Source organism: Mus caroli, unplaced genomic scaffold (assembly GCF_978045245.1).
Source record: "Mus caroli unplaced genomic scaffold, Mus_caroli_1 scaffold_4, whole genome shotgun sequence".
NCBI lineage: Eukaryota > Metazoa > Chordata > Mammalia > Rodentia > Muridae > Mus > Mus caroli.
This window is the reverse complement of record NW_028227259.1, coordinates 126,515,103-126,536,265: the sequence shown is the minus strand read 5'-3', so window position 1 is coordinate 126,536,265 and position 21,163 is coordinate 126,515,103. Positions and strand designations below refer to the sequence as shown.

General features: G+C 49.0%; 2 protein-coding genes across 3 annotated transcripts in view; one reads left to right on the top strand and one right to left on the bottom strand.

The window, feature by feature from the left end:
- Positions 1-1,906, top strand: part of Rad9b (RAD9 checkpoint clamp component B) — a 29,655-nt gene extending 27,749 nt beyond the window's left edge. Inside the window, exons 11-12 of one of the 2 annotated variants that reach the window (XM_021163037.3) lie at positions 932-1,030; positions 1,449-1,906. In XM_021163037.3, the coding sequence (XP_021018696.3) occupies positions 932-1,030; positions 1,449-1,490 (141 nt within the window). In that variant the 3' untranslated portion in view covers positions 1,491-1,906. The other variant, XM_021163038.3, reaches the window with a different exon arrangement.
- A 756-nt stretch (positions 1,907-2,662) lies between these two features.
- Positions 2,663-21,163, bottom strand: part of Pptc7 (protein phosphatase targeting COQ7) — a 40,635-nt gene continuing 22,134 nt past the window's right edge. Inside the window, exons 2-6 of the mRNA XM_021163649.3 lie at positions 18,123-18,302; positions 13,127-13,325; positions 9,692-9,815; positions 7,086-7,215; positions 2,663-6,135 (exon numbers count right to left, since the gene is read on the bottom strand). Coding sequence (XP_021019308.1) covers positions 6,077-6,135; positions 7,086-7,215; positions 9,692-9,815; positions 13,127-13,325; positions 18,123-18,302 — 692 coding nt within the window. The 3' untranslated portion in view covers positions 2,663-6,076. The remainder of the gene's footprint in view (positions 6,136-7,085; positions 7,216-9,691; positions 9,816-13,126; positions 13,326-18,122; positions 18,303-21,163) is intronic.

Sequence of the window (21,163 nt, the reverse complement as noted above, 5' to 3'; positions counted from 1 at the left end):
ACATGTGCTCTCCAGCTGCAGAGGTTAGAGTGTGAACCGGCTCTCTCAGGGCTAGATAGCAGACTGCTGCTTTGCTTGCTTCTTTCAGGTTACTGCCATGGCCAGAGTCTGGCACCTTCCTGCATTCTTAGGCTCATAAATTGCCTTCTTCTATATCTCCCAAGTCAGGTAGTCAAGTTTGTACCCTCCCTGACTGGCAACATCAGCTTTGCAACCTGATCCTATCTCTACCTACCTATGTGATGGCCGTTCTAGGGTTCGGTCCATGGTGATGGCTACTGTCCTGCTCACCGCAGCTAATCTGGGGTTAACTGCAGTGAGGGATCAGAGGCTGCAGAAGACATCTCTCCAACCTAGTGCATGTCTTCTGCTACAGGAGACTGCTTCAGGCACAGGACTCATTCTTGGGAAGGGCTGAGGTCAAAAGCTTGAGGTAAGGAGGAGGAGAAGGAGAAGAGTCTCAGCACAGACAGTTACTTCCCTATGTCAGAGAAGAGGCAGCAGCTGGAGAGGGCAGAGGACGAGACATCTAAGCATCAGCAACACTAAGGCTCCCCTTTAACACAGCAGCGGGGTGGGGTTAGGGGGTCATCAGCTTCAGCCTCTGAGGGCAGATATGGGATTGGGACAGGGGAGCCAGCTATTGATCCCCTTTGATTGAAGAGACCCATTGCCTCTCCCAGTCCTGTGGACATTTTTGTAGCTCCAGGAGAGGTCACAGTAGACTACCATTCACAAAGGTCCTGTCTTGGGCTTGTGACGGCAGAAGAGCTTTGGCCCTAGATGTGTTCAGCAGGTAATGGTGTCCACAATTCATCACTATCAAAGACAGTGGCAACACATGTCCACATTCTTAAAAGCACCAGCTGGAGCCTTCAGTGTGCAGGCTTTGTCTTGAGAATAAGCGACACTCTTTTGTTTTCCTTTCTAGTTTTCCTGCATGTTCTTTGGAGCTGTATCTTGTGAACAGCAAGAGCATGCCGGCCACCCTTTGGACAGCCTGGCAGTAGCGAGCGACAATGAGGAGGACGTGAGTGGCTGAGCACCCATGCTAACGCTCAGTGATAGCCGCGCTGGGCGCCTGGCTGCCTGAAGGCCAAGTGGAAATGGAGCAGACTGTCCCAGGATGCCCCAGACTATCAGTGTCACTAAAATCCATGTGCCACTCGGGGGACAGAGCTGGCAGCATAGGAATGAGCCATCAGGGTTTAGATGCCACTATTTACGCTGCTGCAGCCTTGACACGTCCTGTGCTGGTCCCTAAAGCAGACTTTCCTCGGCATGGGGCGAGGTGGGGCTTCTGTGCCCGACTGCAGACAGCAGGCATTCCAGTGTTTTCGATGGCCTGACAGGTTTTGTTCAGAGTAGAGAAAAGGTTGTGAATAAAGAAACACAGTTAACTTTTCATTTTGTGGTCATTTTATATATGATACAATTTTATTTCCCAGCCCTCAGCTGCTCTGCAGTGGGAGGCAGAAAGCATGCAGTGAAGTCGGTGTGAGTCATCGGCACACAGCAGCCCAAGCTCAGCCTAGAGAGGAACCAGGTAAGGTGGTGGGGGACAAATGCCTGCTCACTGCTCCTCTCAGGTCTAGCTGCTTACGTGCAGATTACGAGCGAACCTGGCACCAAATGCACTTATGTAACAGCTCATGGTGTAGGACGCTCTCACCAAACCTGTGTACAGTCGGTTACAGGCGACAAAAGGAGCCTCTCAGGAACATGTGCTTGCTGAGTCCTTGGAAAAGCACCAACCTGTACGGAAGCATCAACCCGGCAGGACTCAGTGCTGCCCACGTGCATTAGCTGCTTCAGAAGTGAGAGCAGCGTTCTAGCTGAAACCAGAGGGCCTGGGTTCTTGTAGCTTAGCAGTGAGTCACAGCTACCCACGGGAACCTAATAAAAACCCAACTCCATCCGAAAATGTTCCTCTGTGAATGAAAATGGGCTCCAAGAAGCTTTTTGTGGAAGCTGGCAATGCCCACCTATCTCAGCCTTGTCCTCTGTCGTAGGCTGAAGATTTAGGAGTCTCATGTTTACACTGATAACTGGATTTCAGACATTCTTACCGGGCACAGATGGCTGCAGAGCTACTCTGTAGGTCTCCCTGCCGAGGACAAGGCCTGGGCTCACACACTGATGCAGCTCCCAAGCACCTAGGTCAGCAGCAGCCTGGCTGCAGCACCAGTCTGCCCAAGACAGTGACACTGTGACACTAGATGCACCCAGGGCTTTGTACTTCCAGTGGAGCACAAGGTGTGTGTGTGTGTGTGTGTGTGTGTGTGTGTGTGGTGCTGGGATGGAATCCAGGGCCTTGCACATCCTAGCATAGTGCTCTGCTACCGACCTCCTCCTTCCAGCAGTGTTTTTGGTAGCTTCTTCACTCAGTATTGTCTGGAAGGCGCAACACCCCAGCTACAAAACCCTCTATTTTACACTCAATTGTCAGTCCGTTTTGGTGAATTTCTGAGGAAGGTAAGTAGCTGTTGATAACTCGCCATTCCGGTCTGTGCTCAAACAGTAAAGCACAACAGACACAGCTCTGAGGTGCTGGCTCACTGCCAGGCAGACCAAGAATCTGGGAGCTGAGGATGGGATAAGACAATGAATGCTGAGTGTGGGTGGCTTGGTTCCTGTCCATTCAAACCAAAGGAGTGGCAAATAGTATAAATACTATATTTATTAAATATCTTTACAGTTTATTTAAATGTATTTACAGAACTATTCCTGCATAAGTTATATTTCCGACATGGATTCAGGTCATTGCCTCAGGTAGGACGCACGATGATAGTCTCGACAGCAAAGGCAGCTCATCAGCACACAGACTCAGACTTGCTCGCCGTTTACTCATCGTTGCCACAGACTACCTACTAACAGCTATGTTTTCACATGGACACTGCTTTATTGAGAAGTTCAATTTTGTGATAAATTTACTTTTTTGAAAGAAATAGAATCCAAATGTCTTCTGTTTCATATTATGTTGTTTTATGTTTTTCTTTTCTTTCTTTCTTTCTTTTTTTTTTTTTTTTTTTTTTTTTTGCTATTGCAATTTTTTTAAAATGTAAAACTGTGACAGTCTCCAGGAAAGTGAGTGTTACAACTTTGCCAAAGAGAGCTGCTGTACAGTGACACAGAGCCATGAACCTACTCAGACACGTGCAGCCTCAGCCAATCCCGCCAGCCGCCACCAAACCACTCCTGCCCTGTTTCTATCTGCTGGCTACTCTATCCAGAACAAAGGCAATGGCAGTGGCAGAGGGCACTCTCCTGCCTCGGAGCTTATACCCAGTCTCTACTCCAGACCCAGCCCAACCCAGACACACACCTGGAATGGATTCTCTGTGAGTGAGTAGCCAAGCACGCAGATAACTCAGGATACGTGACTTGTTCCCCTCACTTCTCTCTGTTTGTAAGACTCTAGCTACTTCATCTTCACTTGATAATTTTATACTTTTTGTGCGCAGGCAGCTTAAGTTCATAGGAAGAAATAAGGTTCTGATATGTTTAGAGTGCACATTTTTAAAACAGAACAAAATAAAAATTTCAAGCATGTGATAAAAATAGTGATTTTTTTTATAATACAGTATTGCTTTATAAATATAGATGGAAAAGCTATAAACTTTACTGGTCTTTGGTGCATCCAGAGGGATAAATAATTTGCCATTTGTAAATTAAAACCCAAATTTTCTCTTTTGTTATAAAAGTTCACTCTGTGAGACAAATATGAGTGCTTACATTGCTTGATTTAAAATACAACGCACGCGCACACCAGGTTCCAGATCAGACCTGGCGAGGGGTATGTGATGGAGCCCCTGGCCTCAGTGAGTGTGAGCAGCGCTTGCTCTGCCTGACCTCTTGACAGTTATAAAATTAAGTGTGTAACAAAAAGGACAGGGAGAAGCAAATGGAATATACGATGTCACCAGTCCACACGCCAGGCCTGAGGAGCTGTCACTGAATCCTGACGCCTGCCTTGTGGTTTTCAGTTTACTAGAACAGCCATACTGCCTGTCTGTTTCTTACAATCACTGCTCAGAAAAGTGAGTTGACTAAAAGTAAGTTGTATAAAACACACCAATCTACTTTTACAAACATTGGTTGATGGGCTAAATGAGAGCAGAAAAAAGCCAGTGACTTGACCAGCTCTGCTCTTAGCAGGAATTAAATGTCGGCATTGGAAAATTAATGCAAAATATACCCAGATTGTAAGGCTACAGCACCTCTGACCAAGAGCTAATTACAAACCACACAGAAGAGCTGAAGTACTCAGTCCTAGCGTCACACACCCCATCTGGATGCAACCTTACTGTTTCAAACACAGACACTGCAAAGAGGTTGTGCAAAATAAATACCCACCACGTGCCCCTCACGCCCCAGGATCAACAGAGTGCGACATCTCCTTATCCAGTCTCCCTCCATACCCGGCCCCTGTATCTCCTCACCAGAGAACTAACTCAGTGTTGTCAGGTTAGGGGAGTTAAGGCATTCTGACATGTAATTAAAGGTGATTCAAAACAGGAATCTAACATTATGCCAATTTAGGAATAGTAGATAAATTACTGAACAGCTTACAAATGAGTAACTCATTCTCATGAATGAATGCCTGTTACAAGCATGATGCACTGAGAGCACTGACATGTACATGGTACATGGTAAACACTTTAAATAAAACAGAGACAGCTACTCAAATACACAAACGCACAGACAGACAAAACCTTTTAAAAACAAGTTGAGGTAACCTCAAACACAAGTTCAATGCAGTAACCAGGGAGCCAGTGTCTCCTGCAGAGGAAGGGCTGCGCGGCTGCTCACACCATCTTCACACCAGCGTCATCTGACTTGCACAGAAACACGGCTTTAACTTAAGGGTTTCTAAGTATATACGGCTTTTCTACCACCAAGTTAATGAAGGAAAAGAACGGACCCAAAAATATATATATATCTTTACAGCAGTCAATTGTACATAAACCTTAAAAATAAGTTTGCGCTCGCAGGTAATGGGGAAATCTGAGAAGGAACGTTACCTACTGCAAATGGCTATTGGAACTGTAAACATTAAGCTGGACTCAGGGCCCCACACTCAGCTGTGGTCACTGTGAATGTCAGGTCACCACTAGCTTTCCTGTGGGCTCTGGGAGCTGCAGCCACCACACCATCACCTTGAGGACACAGCGCAGGTGGGGCATGCTCTAAGGGTGGGAGGCTCCTGAGGGAAGGAGCAGGCTGTCCACAGCCAACCCCATCCCAAGCTGCAGCTGCACACTCTGGCCCCGGAAGGCCCGTGGCATCTTACAGGCAGCACGGACGACTTCAGCTACAGCATTTGATTCCCAGGCTTTGAGGAGTTCTGAAATTTTGCGTGGTATTTCCATTACTAGATTTTGGTAAGGAGTCTCCTTCCCCTGTCCCTCTCTTGTGGGCCAGGCCTCTAGCCTGTGACCTGGACAAATCAACAGACTGCCACAGCTGCAGTCACAGGGGCACAATTAAGCATCTTTTAAAAAGCACAAAATATCTGCATCCATAGAACAAAAATTTTCTTCCCATTGTGACCAAACCCATCCGCTGCTGGGGTTGGGATGTCATGACCCAGCACAGGATAGAGCAGGACTGTGGGCTCCTGGCAAACAGAAAACACAAAGCCACAGCAGTCCTCACAGAGCCTGCGCCTGGGGGACACAAGGCTTCTCCTGGGATGATCTGTGTGTTTTTTGGCCGAGGTGCCGCTATTTACTACTTGTTGAATGTTAACATCCCTTTAACACACTGACATTTTGAGTTCACTTTACCAACATTACTTCTTTTCAAAACTTCAACTGCTTTTGAAAAGTAAAAGACTTTGAAAACCTCCAGGAGAAGGGAGAGGTCACCTCGCTTCTTCTCTCAGCGGGCCACTAGCGGGTGACAGCAGTGGTTCTCAACAAGGATCTTGATGGGTCTCAAACATGGGCCAGAGCATCCATCATTGGCCACTGAGATCAGTGGCAAAGAAATGTGGTCCTGCCAGCAGGATCAGCACATGTGGCAGGGAGAAGTCGGGAGACAGGGGAAAGGCAGGGGTCACCAGTGTGGCCCATCAGTCCGTGTACTCCGCCACTATTGAGAGGAGGACAGTGATGTCATCTGGCTTTCCACCTAAAACACAGATGACACTTATCAGTGTGCTTGAAGAAAAAGTCAATCATAGATGTGGCTCACGTAAGCACCGAAGACAAGAGCTCTGTGGGTTTGCTCTGCTGATGCGAGCTCCAGTGTGGGGAGGATCAGGAATTCAACGTCACACTCAGCTACAGAGAGTTTAAACTGAGCCAGTGTTACCCGATGCCATCTCCCAAAGCTACAGTAAACAAGGCCCAGTTATACAGCACCAAGGCCAGGCCCTGGCGGTGCAGCCTACAAGCTCTGTACTTGATGGGCCGAGGCAGGAGGGTCAGCACATACTTGAGTTGTCTACAACCTTGTGATTTAACTGAAGCTTAAACCCACCCTGCCGCTTTCCTACTCGGGGGACCACAGGGTCGGCCCACAGCATCACACGAATGAGTGCAGGATGGCTACAGCCCAGCATTCACATACCGCACTGGCCTAATTTGGACAAACATGTCCAGTGTTTGGAAACTCAGAATAGCCTGTATTCTAATCTGCCAAGAAGCTATGGCATGTGCTTTCCTCTGTTTTAACATTTCCTCAGCCCAGATGTGCTCAGCACATCATAATATTACCCGAGCAAACGCTGGGCAGCCCCACACAGTTCTGATGCCAACATCATCCAGCCAGGATGGGCCTGATCCCCCAGTCACACCAGGAAGTAGACCAATGGCAGGGTCGTACAACTTCCCTCTGCTGACTGCTGCAGCAGTTTGGACTCAGCCACTCAGGAGGCAGAACTTAGCTGCTGGGGATGTGGACCTGGGTAAGCAGGGCACTGTGGAGTACAGGGCTTCAGGTTCCACGCTCTCTCAGCCAGGCAAGGTCGGTTCTGAAGGGCGCCTCAGGGAAATGAGCGGCCACCCTCCGACCTTGCTGAGAGGACACACACCTACACATTTTCATCCAGAGCTCAGAACCTTCCAGAGAATGCTTACCTCTCACATTTAATCCATTGTCACATGCAAACTGTGCAAAAGGTGACATATAATTTGGGTCATAGGCCAGCTCATGCGCTTGCTCAGCAATGCTTCTTGCAGTCCGCTGTATACTCTCATAATTTGAATTCTAAAATGAAGGACGGAGTTATTTTTACCACGGTGCCTCATGTGAGTTCTGCATAAGAACACTTGGTGCAGGCAGCACTGTAGGCAGCTGCCACGCACACTCCAGTAAAAGTCTGCTTGACAGGCTGAGAAGCCTGGAAGCACTCACGGAGGAAAAGAGTTTCATGGAAACTCACCTCCTGGAGCTCTGGCATTCTCATTAACCCATATACTCATACCCTATCCCCGCGTTAGTCTGGTATATGGATCCACGTGCTCTCTTTTAGCATTATATTATTATAAGTGCCTTTTAAGATTGAATTCTGACATAACCAGAGCCTTTGCCAGTGTTCCAAGGTCCCAGAAGCTTGGAATCTGGCAGGAATGCAGTAAGGAAGTTACCTATTCAGTAACTAATTAAGCATTACAAAAGACAGAGCCAGCAGCTCAGAGCTGGTCTGCAAAGTATTTACTAATAAGGACAGCAGCAAACCCATGTAAGGGAATACCATAATAGAGCTAGGGAATCCCACCGAGACAGAGATCTTCTCCACAGCTACGTATAGCAAGCGTCATATTAGAAGCAAGTTGGTGAATTCTTCTGAAGACCCGGGAAATAGGGGTGTTGTGGTATTGCAGTATCCATGAGAAGGTCTGCTAGAGCAGAACCCCTGGTGGTAGGCTTAACAGTAGACTAGTTTACACCTGGCTCCCTTCATAGTGGCAGCAGCCTGGTCCCCGCCTTCTTTTGATGTATACATTCCTTTTGTATTGTGTCACTGTAACTTGGTGGATTATATCTTGCCTGGTTTCTTGTTATTCTTCGGTATAAAAAGTTTGATGCTCCACCTGACAAAATACATTCAGATTCTACACAATCTGTTGGTCTGTCTGACTCCTTGCCCATCTGCACCCAGAGACCCATTCCACGCAGACAAAGGGACCCAGAGGGTCTGTGGCAGGCAGCACACTCACCTGAACACTCCCCCAGCACTTAGGTTTATCCAGTGAGAAAAGACATGGAGACAGTGCTACGGGGACCAAGCCCGTCAGATCATGGCCCTGCCTGAGCCTTTGGTTGAAATGGCTCCACATTTTTAATTAAGATTTTCACATTTGGTCTTCCATTTGAAAAATCTGAGGTATTCTTGCTAAAATGGGATGGTCTGAAAAGGAGGGTTTGGGCCACATTTTCATGGTGCCTCAGAAGTCCCCATGTTTGAGAAGACACTTAGCTAGCCATATTGCTTTTTTCAAGTAAGAGGTGTCCTGGTGCTGGCTATGTTGAGACTGGCCTGCAGGCTTTGTATGCCACAGCAGACTCTTGCTTTGCTGTGCGTTCTCTGACCATGCCCTGTCCTAGCCGCTTCCACTTCCTCATCTATAAAATGGGCGCTGGAGGACAAGCCTCTGCTCAGCCCTGACTTCAAAGGTTCTAAGTCTTTCAGTCTAAATGTCAACCAGCAGAGGCTAGGACGGCTGGAGGCATGGCTCCAGAGATCAACAGTACTGGTGTTCTTGCAGAGGACCCAGGTTTGGTTCCTAGCATCCACAAGACTGTTCACATCGGTTCCAGGGGATCCAACACTCTCTTCTTGCCTCCATAGGCACTAGGCAAACACTCATACACATAAGATTTTTAAAAAGCAAAGTTCATAAAGAAAATGAAAAGCCAACAGGTCTGTGCGTCTAGGCCACCTCCTCACAGGGGCCTTCCCTAGCCAATCTAAGATAGCAGTCCCCTTTATTTCTAACCCTGCTCACTTGCCAGCAGCCTATATTGTGTATCCATCTTCTCCCCAGCTGTTCTCCTCTGGACTGGAAGCCCTGGAGGGTGGGCCTAAGTGCTTTCTGCTGATGGCTGTCAGCACACAGTGCCCCAGTACAAGCAGCCACCACAGGGCAGGCGTGGTGTTAGGACTTCCTTCTCATGGTGTTGGTTACTCTTCCCTGCCACCTGAAGGGGAAGACTTTTTCTTCTTCCCAGTTCACAGGCAAGGAGGCACTGCTTGGACAGTAGAAGAAACACCCCAAGCCAGAATGGCAAGGTGCCAGAGAAGAAAGCCAGGTCTGCCAGCCAGAACTTTCTCTGGGCTAGGAGAATGAAAGCCCAGCTTCTGGTCCTGCCACTTTTTGTAGTAGAGGCCAAACTCTCCCTCAGCGATGGCTCTAGTCAACACCCACACTCCTTGCTGCCTGGTCTCACTCCTGACCTCCCAGCCTCAGCAGCTGCAGGGTGTGTGGTGACAGGAAAAGGAGAGAGGCATAAGCAGGTGCATAAGATACGAGGAAACAAAGCGCTCCCAACTTCCCCGGACCACCCTACGAGGAGGGCTGAGCCAAGGGTGCCCCCAGTTCTCCTCTAATGTTCCCAATTGTAATCACCTGGGATAGTGTACCCATCATTCTGTGAAGTTCAAAAAGCAGTCTTTTCCAAACCAACACAGGGAAAGGGCACTGGGCAGAGCGGCAGCTCCCAGGGCCTCCAGGCTCCTTACCTTCAGTTTTTTCAGCTCCTGGAGGATCATGTAATCAGGCATGTTGTCAAAGAGCCCATCTGTTGCTGTCAGGATGATATCTCCTAACTGGACATCGAAAGATGTGCTATCAGCAGCATCGGGGCTATGGCAAGGACAGAGGAGGAACAGCAAGGTGAAGGAAGCCCTGCAGGTATGTGCCAAAGGCCCTGCTACCTGCATTTTACAATGTCAGGAGCCTTTAAATATGGCCTCAACTAAGGAAGCTGGGCTAGCGAGCAAGTCAGCAGACAAGGGGAAGACCAGCAAGCCTGCTCACTTGAGTTTTCCCATCCTAAGCGCCCACAAGTGAGAGAACTGACTGCCATCCGTGTCCTGTGACCTCCACACTCCTGCTGGGGCATTAACCCCGCCTCACAACATGAAGTCATACCAAAATGTCAATCCTGAGAAAACTAGCTGAGAAACACAGCATCATCTGTATGTTTCAAAGGCTAAAGCTGAGTCCAAGCCAAGAGACCAGTCCCGCATGGCACATGGATCAAGAGGAAGGCTCTCCTGAGGCAGGTCCAGCCTCCACTATGTGCAAGCAAGTGTTCCTGTCCAGTCTGCAGTCTCTGATCCCAGCCCCTCCCACCCACACCACTACACCCCTTCTGGCTCTCAGGAGGCTCACTGCCCCACAGAGAACATGAGCACCCAGAGAGGCTCTAGCACAGTTAAGGACTGTGTATCTCCCACCCTGTTCAAGTGTGCCTGACATGGAATGCTTCAAGAAACTAGCTAATTGGCATACTGCAATCAGAATAACCCTCTGAAGTGAGAGAAAATCTGTAATATGTTAAATAGAAAAGGCAGGTGTATGTGGTGGATACAACTACTTCTGTAAAGAGGGGCAGACACACTTGGAGATTTCTAAGCTCAGTGCATCCATCAATCTGGAGAGAGAAGCTAGCCCAAGAGCCTCCTGGAGAACATGGGGCTACACCAGGAGCAGGAGGACGGTTGCTTGCCCTTTTTTATAAATTTATTTATTATTAAATGTAAGTACACTGTAGTTGTCTTCAGCCACACCAGAAGAGGGCATCAGATCTCATTACGGATGGTTGTGAGCCACCATGTGGTTGCTGGGAATTGAACTCAGAACCTTCGGAAGAGCAGTCAGTGCTCTTAACCTCTGAGCCATCTCGCCTTTTGTTTTTTTGGTACAACTTTTCTGTTTTAGAGAGAAGGTCTCAACTTGTAGCTCAGGCTGGACTTGAACTCATAATTCTCCTGCCTCAGCCTCCTAGGTGCTGGGATGACAGGTGTGTGCCATTATGCCCAAGCTGGGTTCAACTTTTAAAGAATGAGATGGCAGGTATTTTTTTCTGACAAAGCCTAAAGGAAACAGATCTAACTTGGGGGACACGCAGGCAGGAGTTCACAGCCCTGTGAGGCTGGCTCTCAGTCTCTCCTGAAGGCCACCTTTACTGTTTCCCAGCCTGAAAAGGCAGACAGAGGAGACACCTAATCGTCCACCTGACCCTGTGGTTAGGAATAACAGAAGCAAGACCTTAGACACCGACCAAGAGAGGCCAGAGCCAAAGCACCCCAGACTTACCAGAAACCCCACACTTGTATACTAAGTGCTGAGACAGAAAACACATGGAAGAAAACACAAAGTAAGCCTTGTACACGCCTGGGGATCTACACAGTGCACCGAGCAAACGCCTGGCTCAGCTCTGCATGGCCGGCGAGGGAAGGAGGCAGCTCACATCTAAAGATAAGAGCGACAACTAAGAACACGCAGCAGGAAGAGAAAACCACCATCGTACTAGTGGGCACTGGGCTAGTTCCTTCTGCAAAACTCCAGTCAGCATGCAGGGCTCTGGCCTGCGTCCTTACAAGCGCACCGGGTTCTGGAAGTGCAGATTAAAGACCAGGCTGGCACAGGGCTGTTTTATGCTGAGGTTTTCCTTTCCACGAGTGGCCTTTGCCATTCCGCCTGTGAGAGCCTCCCTCCCATTGGACAGCCCGTGCTCTGCTAACACTCCCACCCACGAGCTTGGTGTCCCGCCAGCTGCAGCTCTGCCCATTCTGACTGAACACACTGTGCCGCTGGAAACTCTCGACCACACTGAAACACGAGCTGGAGTCACATGCTGGTGAGCTGGGCTCCACGGGCTGCTACCTCCACCTCACGGCAGGGCAGCAGACTGTGCCGCTAGCCTGCCTGTCCCAAATCTTGCCTGCGGATCTGGTACTCAGAGGCCAAAACAGGCAGCAGCCAGTGTGGAAAAGGAAGCACCTTGACCCAGAGGCTGTCAGCTGAGGCTGTCATTCCAAATGGCTATGGCTACCATGTGTGTATTACAGCACACTTGACAACACAAGAGTGGGTTCAGTGAGATGGCTCAGGGATGGCACCTGCTGCCAAACCTGACACTGGGAACCCACATGATAGAAGAGAACTGACCTGCACACCTGTGCCAGGACACACACACTACCTCCACCTCATACACAAGATAAATAAGTATTTTAGTCACACAGTCCATGTGTGATCAGATGTTCTTCCATCTAAGGCACTCAGCAGACCCGAAAGCTCAAAGCACCCCCCTCTCTCAGCAGCAGCCTTCTAGGTTTTTTTAACACTGAGTCTTTCTATATATAGCCCAGGCTGGCCTCAAACTGGTAATCCTCCTGCCTTAGCCTCCTGAATACAGGGATTACAGGTACAAGCCCCATGCCTACCTAGCAAGCAGATTATTTAAATGGACAACACCAAATACCTAATTATATAATATCCTTGTTCCAGAATCAAAGGTGGCAGAAATACCTGTTCTATGTTAGTTTGGCCTTGAGATCTGGTTCACTAGGAAGTAATAGGTAGAAAGAAAAATATAAGCAAGAAGAGCATTTACTGCGGGCCTCTTCACTGAAGAACCCCAGCTCAGGCGTCGCCAGTAAGCAGATGCTGCCCCTGGAAGGTAGCTCAACGAAGTGTGGTCTGAGCCTAACCTCACTAGAGTCTAAGAAAGGAACACACTGAAAATTAATTATAAAGTGTTCCAGTTGTTTTGAAAGGTTCCTGGAAGTTTAAAATTAAACTAAGAGACATTAGCAATCATCAAGAAAAAGAGAACACCTTAGTGACCCCATTAGGGACGGAGGCAGGTCTGGGCACTTCTCTTCTGTTGGGAGCATGTGTGAGAAGGACCTCTGAGTGGGAAGTTATTCTGACAAGTAAGGCGGCCATCAGCCAGTGTGCGGCTGCCCGAGGACTGGACTGACAGAAGGCAGACTGGCCTGCGCACAACGCTTCCAGCTGACTGTGTCGGAGCACCTTGGCTTGGCTGGGATACCCACTTATTCTAAGTCCCTTGCAAAGGCCTCACAAACTGGTCCTGTAGACAGCAGTGTCTCAGGAAAGAGGACAGGAGGGAGGGACGGGTGAGGCACCTCCTGCTTGCTTACCTGTCGCTCAGGACGACCCCCTCGGCCTCAGGAGGGGCGATGGAGAGCTGGAATGGAGTGTTGAAGTAGTGCTGCTGCTCGTCAGACCGGTGCACAACCTCGCCGCCCCGGACCACCAGGAAGCCCGAGTCACCCAGGTTCGCTGTGTGCAAGCGGTGGCTACTTCTGTCCAGCACCACGATGCAGGCTGTGCTGCTACCTACAAACAACATGGGCATCCGCTCACTGTCTCCCCCGGGCTGCTGCCCGTCAGCACTCAGCTCCAGCCAGGTTTGCCCCACACCCGAGAACCCTGAGGTGCTGACGACAAGGGTTGCGGGAGCGCGGTAAACAATGTGCATGGTGTTCTTCCTCCTGTAGACACGAGTGCCAGGCCCCACAGCAGGTTACTGGGTCTTACTACTTAGTCGTTGGAACACGGTTCCTGCAGCCGACACTTCACTAAACTTGCTGACATTTCAGACAGGGACATACCCAACCTCCAAAACCAGGCTGCCCTCTGCTGCAGCCATGAAGCACTTTCTGGAGACGGATGATGATGAGGCTGCAGGACCAATTTTCCAAAGTGGCTCAAAGATCAACCTGTTCACTTTCCAGAGACTGGTGCACAGGAGGACAAGCCCCACCTTGCCAGCAGCCAGTAAGCACTGTGTGCAACCACTGCTGTACAAGACCCACAGTCTCCGGCCTGGCTGACTGCAGCAAAAACTACACCTGCCTCCACCAGAAGAACACACAGCTCACCGAGAAACAAATGGAGCATGCCCAAGTATGGCCTGCAGCAGCCAGTCCTCTGAGATTGTTAACAAGAAGCGTAAGAAGATGACACAGGCGACCTGTGACTCTTACTCTGAGAGTCACACAGCCCTGAAAACTACATATTGTCACCTAGCAGGTCTCCCTGAAGGAAGCCATGTGAGAAGACCGTAAGAGATGCCAAGTCAGACTGAAAGATAAAACCCCTGGTTAGGAGCCAGAGACCCAGAGTGAGCTACACGGCTCTGACGGTGCCACTGGGGCAAGGGCTTTGCTGGCACGAACGCAGTCCTGCACCCAGTCTCCGAAACAGCCTAGCAGTGTCACACATTCAGCAGCATGATCTGAAGCCCAGGGCCCGGCCACTCTGATGCTCTACACTCCAGCTCTGTGCTTAGCTTCCTCGTTCACAGCAACAGGACTAAGAGTAAACGCCTCACAGAGAGAGTCATGAGGAGAAAGCCAGTTAAGTCATGGCAAACACTTAAAGTGGGCTCTCCAGTGCGAGCCACTAGGCAAGCGTGTTAGAGAACACACTTGGCAAGAGAAAATGAGTGAAATAAGGAGATTAAAGCTAGTCTTGGGGGACTGTAAAGACGACTCAGTGGTTAAGAGGTCTTCCAGATTGCTCTTCCAGAGGTCCTGAGCTCAGTTCCCAGCAACCTCATGGTGGCTCACAACCACCTCTAACTCCAGTTCTAACCTTCTCTGGCATCTGTGGACATGCATACACTCAGGCACACACATATATGCATACGGTAGATAAATAAATGTATTGTTAAGAAAGTATTGACTTGAGCTGTCATCCAGCTGCCTGAGTGCACCCTGAGCATGCACCGCATCCTGAGCTCACTCCTTAGCATCACGCAAAGCACATGGAGTAGTTGGTCCACAACTGGGAACCCAGTACTCAGGACATGAAGGCAGGAGGCTGAGAAACTCAAGGTCACCCCAGCCACACTGAGTCTGAGGCCAGCTGAGGCCTCTGAGACGCTGTCTCTTTAAAAAAGAAAAGAAAAAAGCTAAAGCAAGCAGACTGTGGAAACACTCAGTTAATCCCAGGGCACTGCTTTCCAGCTGCGCATCACGAGCAGGCCTCTCAGCCTCTCTGGGCCGTGCTTCGTCCAGCCAGCTGTGGAGAGAGTTCTTATGCACCTGCTTTATCCAGGGTAGAGGCAGAGCACACTCAAAACCACAAGCCCTCCCCTGTGCAGACACAGGAGGGACACAGAGGTGCAGCGACTACAGTCACCAGTTTCTCAGTGGGATTCCAATATTTCCTATCTTGTCCCAGTGAAAAGACATAATTTGGGCTGGAGAGATGGCTCAGCAGTTAAGAGCACTGGCTACTCTTCCAGAGGTCCCGAGTTCAATTCCCAGCAACCACATGGTGGCTCACAACCACCTGTAATGGGAGCCGAGAGCCGATGCCCTCTTCTGGTGTGTCTGAAGACGGACTCAATGTACTCATATAAATAAAATAAATAAACCTTTGAGAGAGAGAGAGAGGGAGAGGGAGAGGGAGAGGGAGAGGGAAAGGGAGAGGAAGGAAAGGCCCACTTTAATGTAAAGACTCAATGTAAGCACCTCTCATCAGTACTGTCCAGCAGTTTGGCTTCCTTATACTCTGAGGCGGACTGGTGCCTACGAAAGGGAAAATGTGGGTGCTGTGCCTGTCAGGGGCGCTGCCAGAACCTGCTCTATGGCTTGCTGTGCAGTCAGCTCTCCTTCCTAAAAGCCTCCAGCTACTCAACGTTACAAAACGGCCACACAAAAGATCTTCTGGGAGCTGATGAAATTAAATCCTGAGCCTGAGAAAGGCCAGAGCCTTGGAGCTCCTCCTCAGGAAACACCCGATGACTCACGGTGAAAACCTCAAGCCACCATTTCATGCCCCCGCAGAATCAAAATGGTCCTTGTGAAAGCCCCCGTGGGGCTTTCATAGCCAGAGCAGGAACAATGAAGGGAGGCACACACAGCCTGCCGGCTTCCACTCCTCCCCTCCCCTCCCCTCCCCTCCCCTCCCCAGGTGACCCCAGCACCCGTGTGAAGATGAGGGTCGGATGCTCAGATGACCGATCCACGTCCGCAGGTGGCTGAGAACTCTCTCAGGTTAGAGTGTAATTATTTTTCGCACCCAGCCAAACAACCTTATTAGGTCTGACACCTCAGCGTCCTTTCTCCTGTGGGGCTGCCACTGAAGGCACCGTGCATGCTCGAGCCCTGCTCTACAGACCCTTTTTTTTTTTTTTTTGGTCTTTTCGAGACAGGGTTTCTCTGTAAAGCCCTGGCTGTCCTTGAACTCAGAAATTCACCTGCCTCTGCCTCCTGAGTGCTGCTCAGTGGGGTTAAAGGTGTGTGCCACCAGGCCCGGCTCTTTTTTTTTTTTTTTTTTTAAAGGCAAGGACTCATTGTGTAGCCCTGACTGGCCTGAAACTTTCTCTGTAGGCCAGGCTGGTCTCGGACTCAGAGATCCACCTGCTTCTACTGCCCAAATGCTGGAATTAAAAGGTACCATGACAGCAACCCTTTGGATTCTTAAGAACTTACTAATGTATTTAAGGGTTTCTGAGGACACTTATGTCAACAATAAAGGCTTACCTTCTAGAGTATTTTTTGCTTTGTAAACTTTTTAACACTTGCTGATTAGAAAGCAAAGACAAGCTGGGGAGATGTCTCAGTGGTTAAGAGCACCTTAGCTCTTCCAGAGGAATGGAGTTTCATCCCCAGGACCCACATGGAGTGGCTCCCAACACCTGTGTCCCTCCAGCTCCAAGGGATCCAGCATCTTCCCCTAGACGCCACAAGCATGCAGACATAGGACAGTCACTAAAAGTAATAAAAGACCCTTAAAGTAAAGCACATTCTAACCACTGTGTTTACAGTTATACCCAACTAGGGTTCTGTAGATCAGTCTGCCAGATCTGCTCCAATTTAGTTGCAAACGCTGTGGAGGGGTGTGGGTTAGGTCAGGGAGGTCGGTGTGCACCAAATATGGTGACAAAGGATCGTTTCAGTGGGCTTTAGAAGCGACAATAATCCCAGCATTATAAGTAAATCTCAATTATGTCCTTAAATTTACTATCTCTGTTACCTTGGGTAAATGGGAAGGAAAGAAATGCCCCCCCCCCCCAAACTTTTAGGCAGAAAAAAAAAGAGAGAGAAAGAAAGAAAGAAAGAAAGAAAGAAAGAAAGAAAGAAAGGAAAGAGAGAGAGAGAGAAAGAAGAAAGAAAGAAAGAAAGAAAGAAAGAAAGAAAAAAAGAAAGAAAGAAAGAAAGAAAGAAAGAAAGAAAGAAAGAAAGAAAGAGAGAGAGAGAAAGAAAGAGAGAAAACGAGAAGAAAAAGCAGGACATCTGCGCTGTAATTGGCTGCTCTAGGCCCAAGTAAATGCCCAGGTCGGGAAACGATGCCCACAGAAAGTGCTGGACACTGTCTAGGAAATACTTTCTACTCAGAGGCTATGTGATTTGCCCACAGTCATACAGCTCTGACAGAGACTAGGACAGGACCTAGAATGTCCCACTGACCCATGACAATCTCTGACTGCAACAAGAGAAGCAGGGAGCTGGCCCAGCAAAGGCCCTGCCAGCCTGCACCCCAGCTCCAGGACCCAAGTGCTGCAGAGACAATCTACTCCAGGAGGCTGTGCTCTAACCTCCACACTGTGCCGTGGCATCTGTGACCCCACACACAAAATAAGATAAATAAATGAAATGCAATAATAAGAAGCGGTCAGGGGGCTGTGAGCTGGCTCAGCAGGTAAAGTGTTTGATGCCAAGGCTTGACCACTTGAATCTGATGCACATGGAAAGGAAAAGATGGACCCCTCCTCCCGAGTTGTCCTCTGACCTCCATATCCACTCGTGCACGCACAGACACTACTACTACTACTAAAATAGTTACTTTAAAAGGAAGAAAGGCCATATCAAGCTGAACCCCAGGAGAGCTCTCAGTGGGGGAAAGACAGGTGGGCAGTGAGAAAAGAATCTCTGTGGAGAAGGGGAAGGAGAAGCTCACTTTAAACATAGGTGTGGGCGAGGGAGGCCCTCTAGTAACCAGAAAGTATCTGGCAATGACGACCCTGGGCATGATGGCGCACAGCACACCTTTAATCCTAGCACTCAGGAGGAAGGGGCAGCAGCTCTCTGAGTTCAAGACCAGCCTGAACTACAGGTAAGATCTGGTTTGGTTGGCTATCAGTGGATGATGCTGTAAGGAGAGGCTCAGATGTCTACTCACCCAGCAAAGGAACTTTGTTTTGCAGCAACTCACAGTAGCTTGTGGTGAGAATCCCAACAGGATTGCTGGGGACAAAGCGTCCTTCTTTCACTAACCGCTCGCATGTTCGCATTAAAGTCCCTGAGAACTGAGATGGGTCCACTCCATAGTCTCTCCACCCTCCGACGCCATCCGCAACTCCTGAAAGAGAAGAAGTGCTCTTCAGACCATGATCATTGGCTGAGAACTTAGCTCAGCGGCAGAGCTCCTCCCTCCCATGCACAAGAAACCAGGGTCAGCAGCTTCCCTGCACCCCTTACTCCCTCCGCCTCTCCCTAGCAGCTCCCCGGTGCACACTGGTGCTGGGACTCATGAAGACTCATTTAGGAGCACCACTGCACAAACTAACATCTCTGTCCACACTGCCAAACCATCTGCTTACTCTCTGGTCTTTTGAATATTCATGAATAACTGATAGCATACACCTTTGACCCCAGCACTTGGGAGGCAGAGTCAGGTGCATCTCTGTGGGTCTGAGGCCAGCCTGGTCTTCAGAGTGAGTTCCTGGACAGCAAGAACTACATAATAACGAGACCCTGTGATAGGAAGTACTGGATTTATTCGTGTGAGGGTTTTTTCTGGCATCATTGTGCCTGCTGCCTGCAGAGAGCAGAAGACGACGGACATTAGCTCCTCTGTGAGCCACCATGTGGATGCTGGGAACTGAATTCAGGCCCTCTGCAAGAGCAGCCAGTGCTCTTAACTGCTGAGCCACCTCTCCAGGCCCTGGCTTTTTTTCTTTAAGTCCAAGGTTAGTGATGATAACTTTTGGGCCACAGCTGAGAATGAGTACACGAAAGGAAAGCAGAGCCAGAACAAGCACTTGTGCACACGGAACTAGATCTCAGAAGCAAGACAGGCGCGTGCACACGCAACACACAGAGATAACGAAATTTAAGAAATGAAGAACAGAACAGAAAACGCCATCCCTTTGCTCTTCCTGCCCTGTGCAGCTGGCCAGTCCATGTGTGCTGAGGGGCTCTGGGAAAGGATGCTCCATACCAAGCTTTTCTGAGTGCACTGTGAGAACTTAGAAGGGACAAGGGACAGTGCTCTAGCTGTTTTATACTGACTCGGGATTCCTAATACTCTGGGAGCTAGGCCTGGTAGTGCAGGGCTGTAAACCAAGCTACTCAGGAAGACTCTAAGTACAGGCCAGGCCGGACAGGTTCTTGATTCTGTCTCAGTAAGTCAGAAATGTGCTGGGCCATAGCTCAGGTGTAGGCTCCTGCCTAACACTCACAAGACCTAGTGCTTCAAACAAAGAACATTTTGGTAGAAATTATAGCCCTGGCTGTCCTGGAGCTCACTCTGTAGACCAGGCTGGCCTTGAACTCAGAGATCTGCCTGCCTGTGCCTCCTGAGTACTGGGACTAAAGGTGTCTACTACCACTATCTGGTATCACTTTTTCTTAAGATATGTAAAGTCATTCTATTCTACTGGATGACACTAATGTGAACTGTCCTAGGTCCATGGGGCTGCTGGTGAGTGCAGAGTCTGCTGGACGCTCCCTTTAGCAACAGGGAACGAGTGTTCAGTCAACAGAACCTGGACGTCACTCTTGTACCAGCTCCCATCGCACCCCTTGCAAAACAACATGCTTCTTAACTCTTTCCAAAGTTAAAATCAATTACTGCCTTCTGGCATTAAAGAAACAGAAAAGTGTCAGACATATACACGTTTTTAAGGTTTTCTATGTCTTTTCTGGAAGGAGCTGTAAGAAATATGAACAATAGTTGTTTTAGAAGCCAGGCAGTGGTGGCGCACGTCTTTAATCCCAGCACTTAGGAGGCAGAAGAAGGGGCATTTCTGAGTTTAAGGCCAGTCTGGTCTACAAGTGAGTTCCAGGACAGCTAGGGCTACACAGAGAAACCCTGTCTCGGGAAACAAACAAACAAAAAAGAACAATAATTGTTTTAGAAATGAGAGACTGATTTCTAAATTCTAGGGCAGTGGTTGTGGGGTTGTGACCCCTTTTGGGGTCAAACAACCCTTTCACAGGGGTCACCTGAGACCACCATTATTTACATTATATTTATTATATTTATATTATGACTCATGATAGTAGCAAAATTATAGTTATGAAGTAGCAATAGAATAATGTTATGGTAGGGGGGTCACCATAACATGAGGAACTGAAGGGACACAGCTAATGGAGTTTGAGAACCACCACACTAGGAACATCTGGAGATGCAGCGCAGTGGTTACAACACGTGCCTGGGATGTGTGAACATTGTAACATACCATTTCATACTATTTTTATCTTTACCAAAAGCAGGTGCCACAGCTTGAGTGTGTTATATGTATGTGCCCATGTGTGTGAAGACAACTGTCCACCTTCCCATCATCATTTCCGTGTGCGTGTGTGCGTGCGTGTAGGTCAAGGAAGTCGTCCGTCAGGGTGCTTTTCTCCATCCACCTTGTGTGGCTCCTGGGGCTCCAGGTCACCAGGCTCGCAGAGAAAGCTGCTCTGCTGACCACTGAGCCGCCTTGCTGGCCTGCCACCTTCTCTTGTGAGACCGTGTCTCCCTGAACCTTGAGCTTGCTGACTCAGCAGGGCAGCCCCTCCCCCCCAGCTCTGTGCTTATGATGCACACTGCTTGCTACCCTAGTCTTTTATGTGGGTGCTGGAACCAAACTCAGGCCATCATGCTTACGCAGTGGGCACTTTACCAACAACAAATGCTGTCATCTCCCTAACTCCAAAACTTCTATTTTTAAATCTGGGGGGAGGAGCAGAAAAGATGGCTAAATTGATAATAGCCAAGCAGAATTTGATTTTTAATGAAGTAAATGGAGGGGGGCAAGCATGGTGGCTAATACCAGTAATTCCAACACTTGGGAGGTGGGAAGCATAGAGCTCAAAGCCAACCGTGTGGAGATAGCCTTTCTCATACACACACTCGTGCTCGGGGACACATATACAGGCACAGCACATGAACACACACATCAAAAGATAAAAAAGACCCGGGCAGTGGTGGCACATGCCTAATTGTGCCAC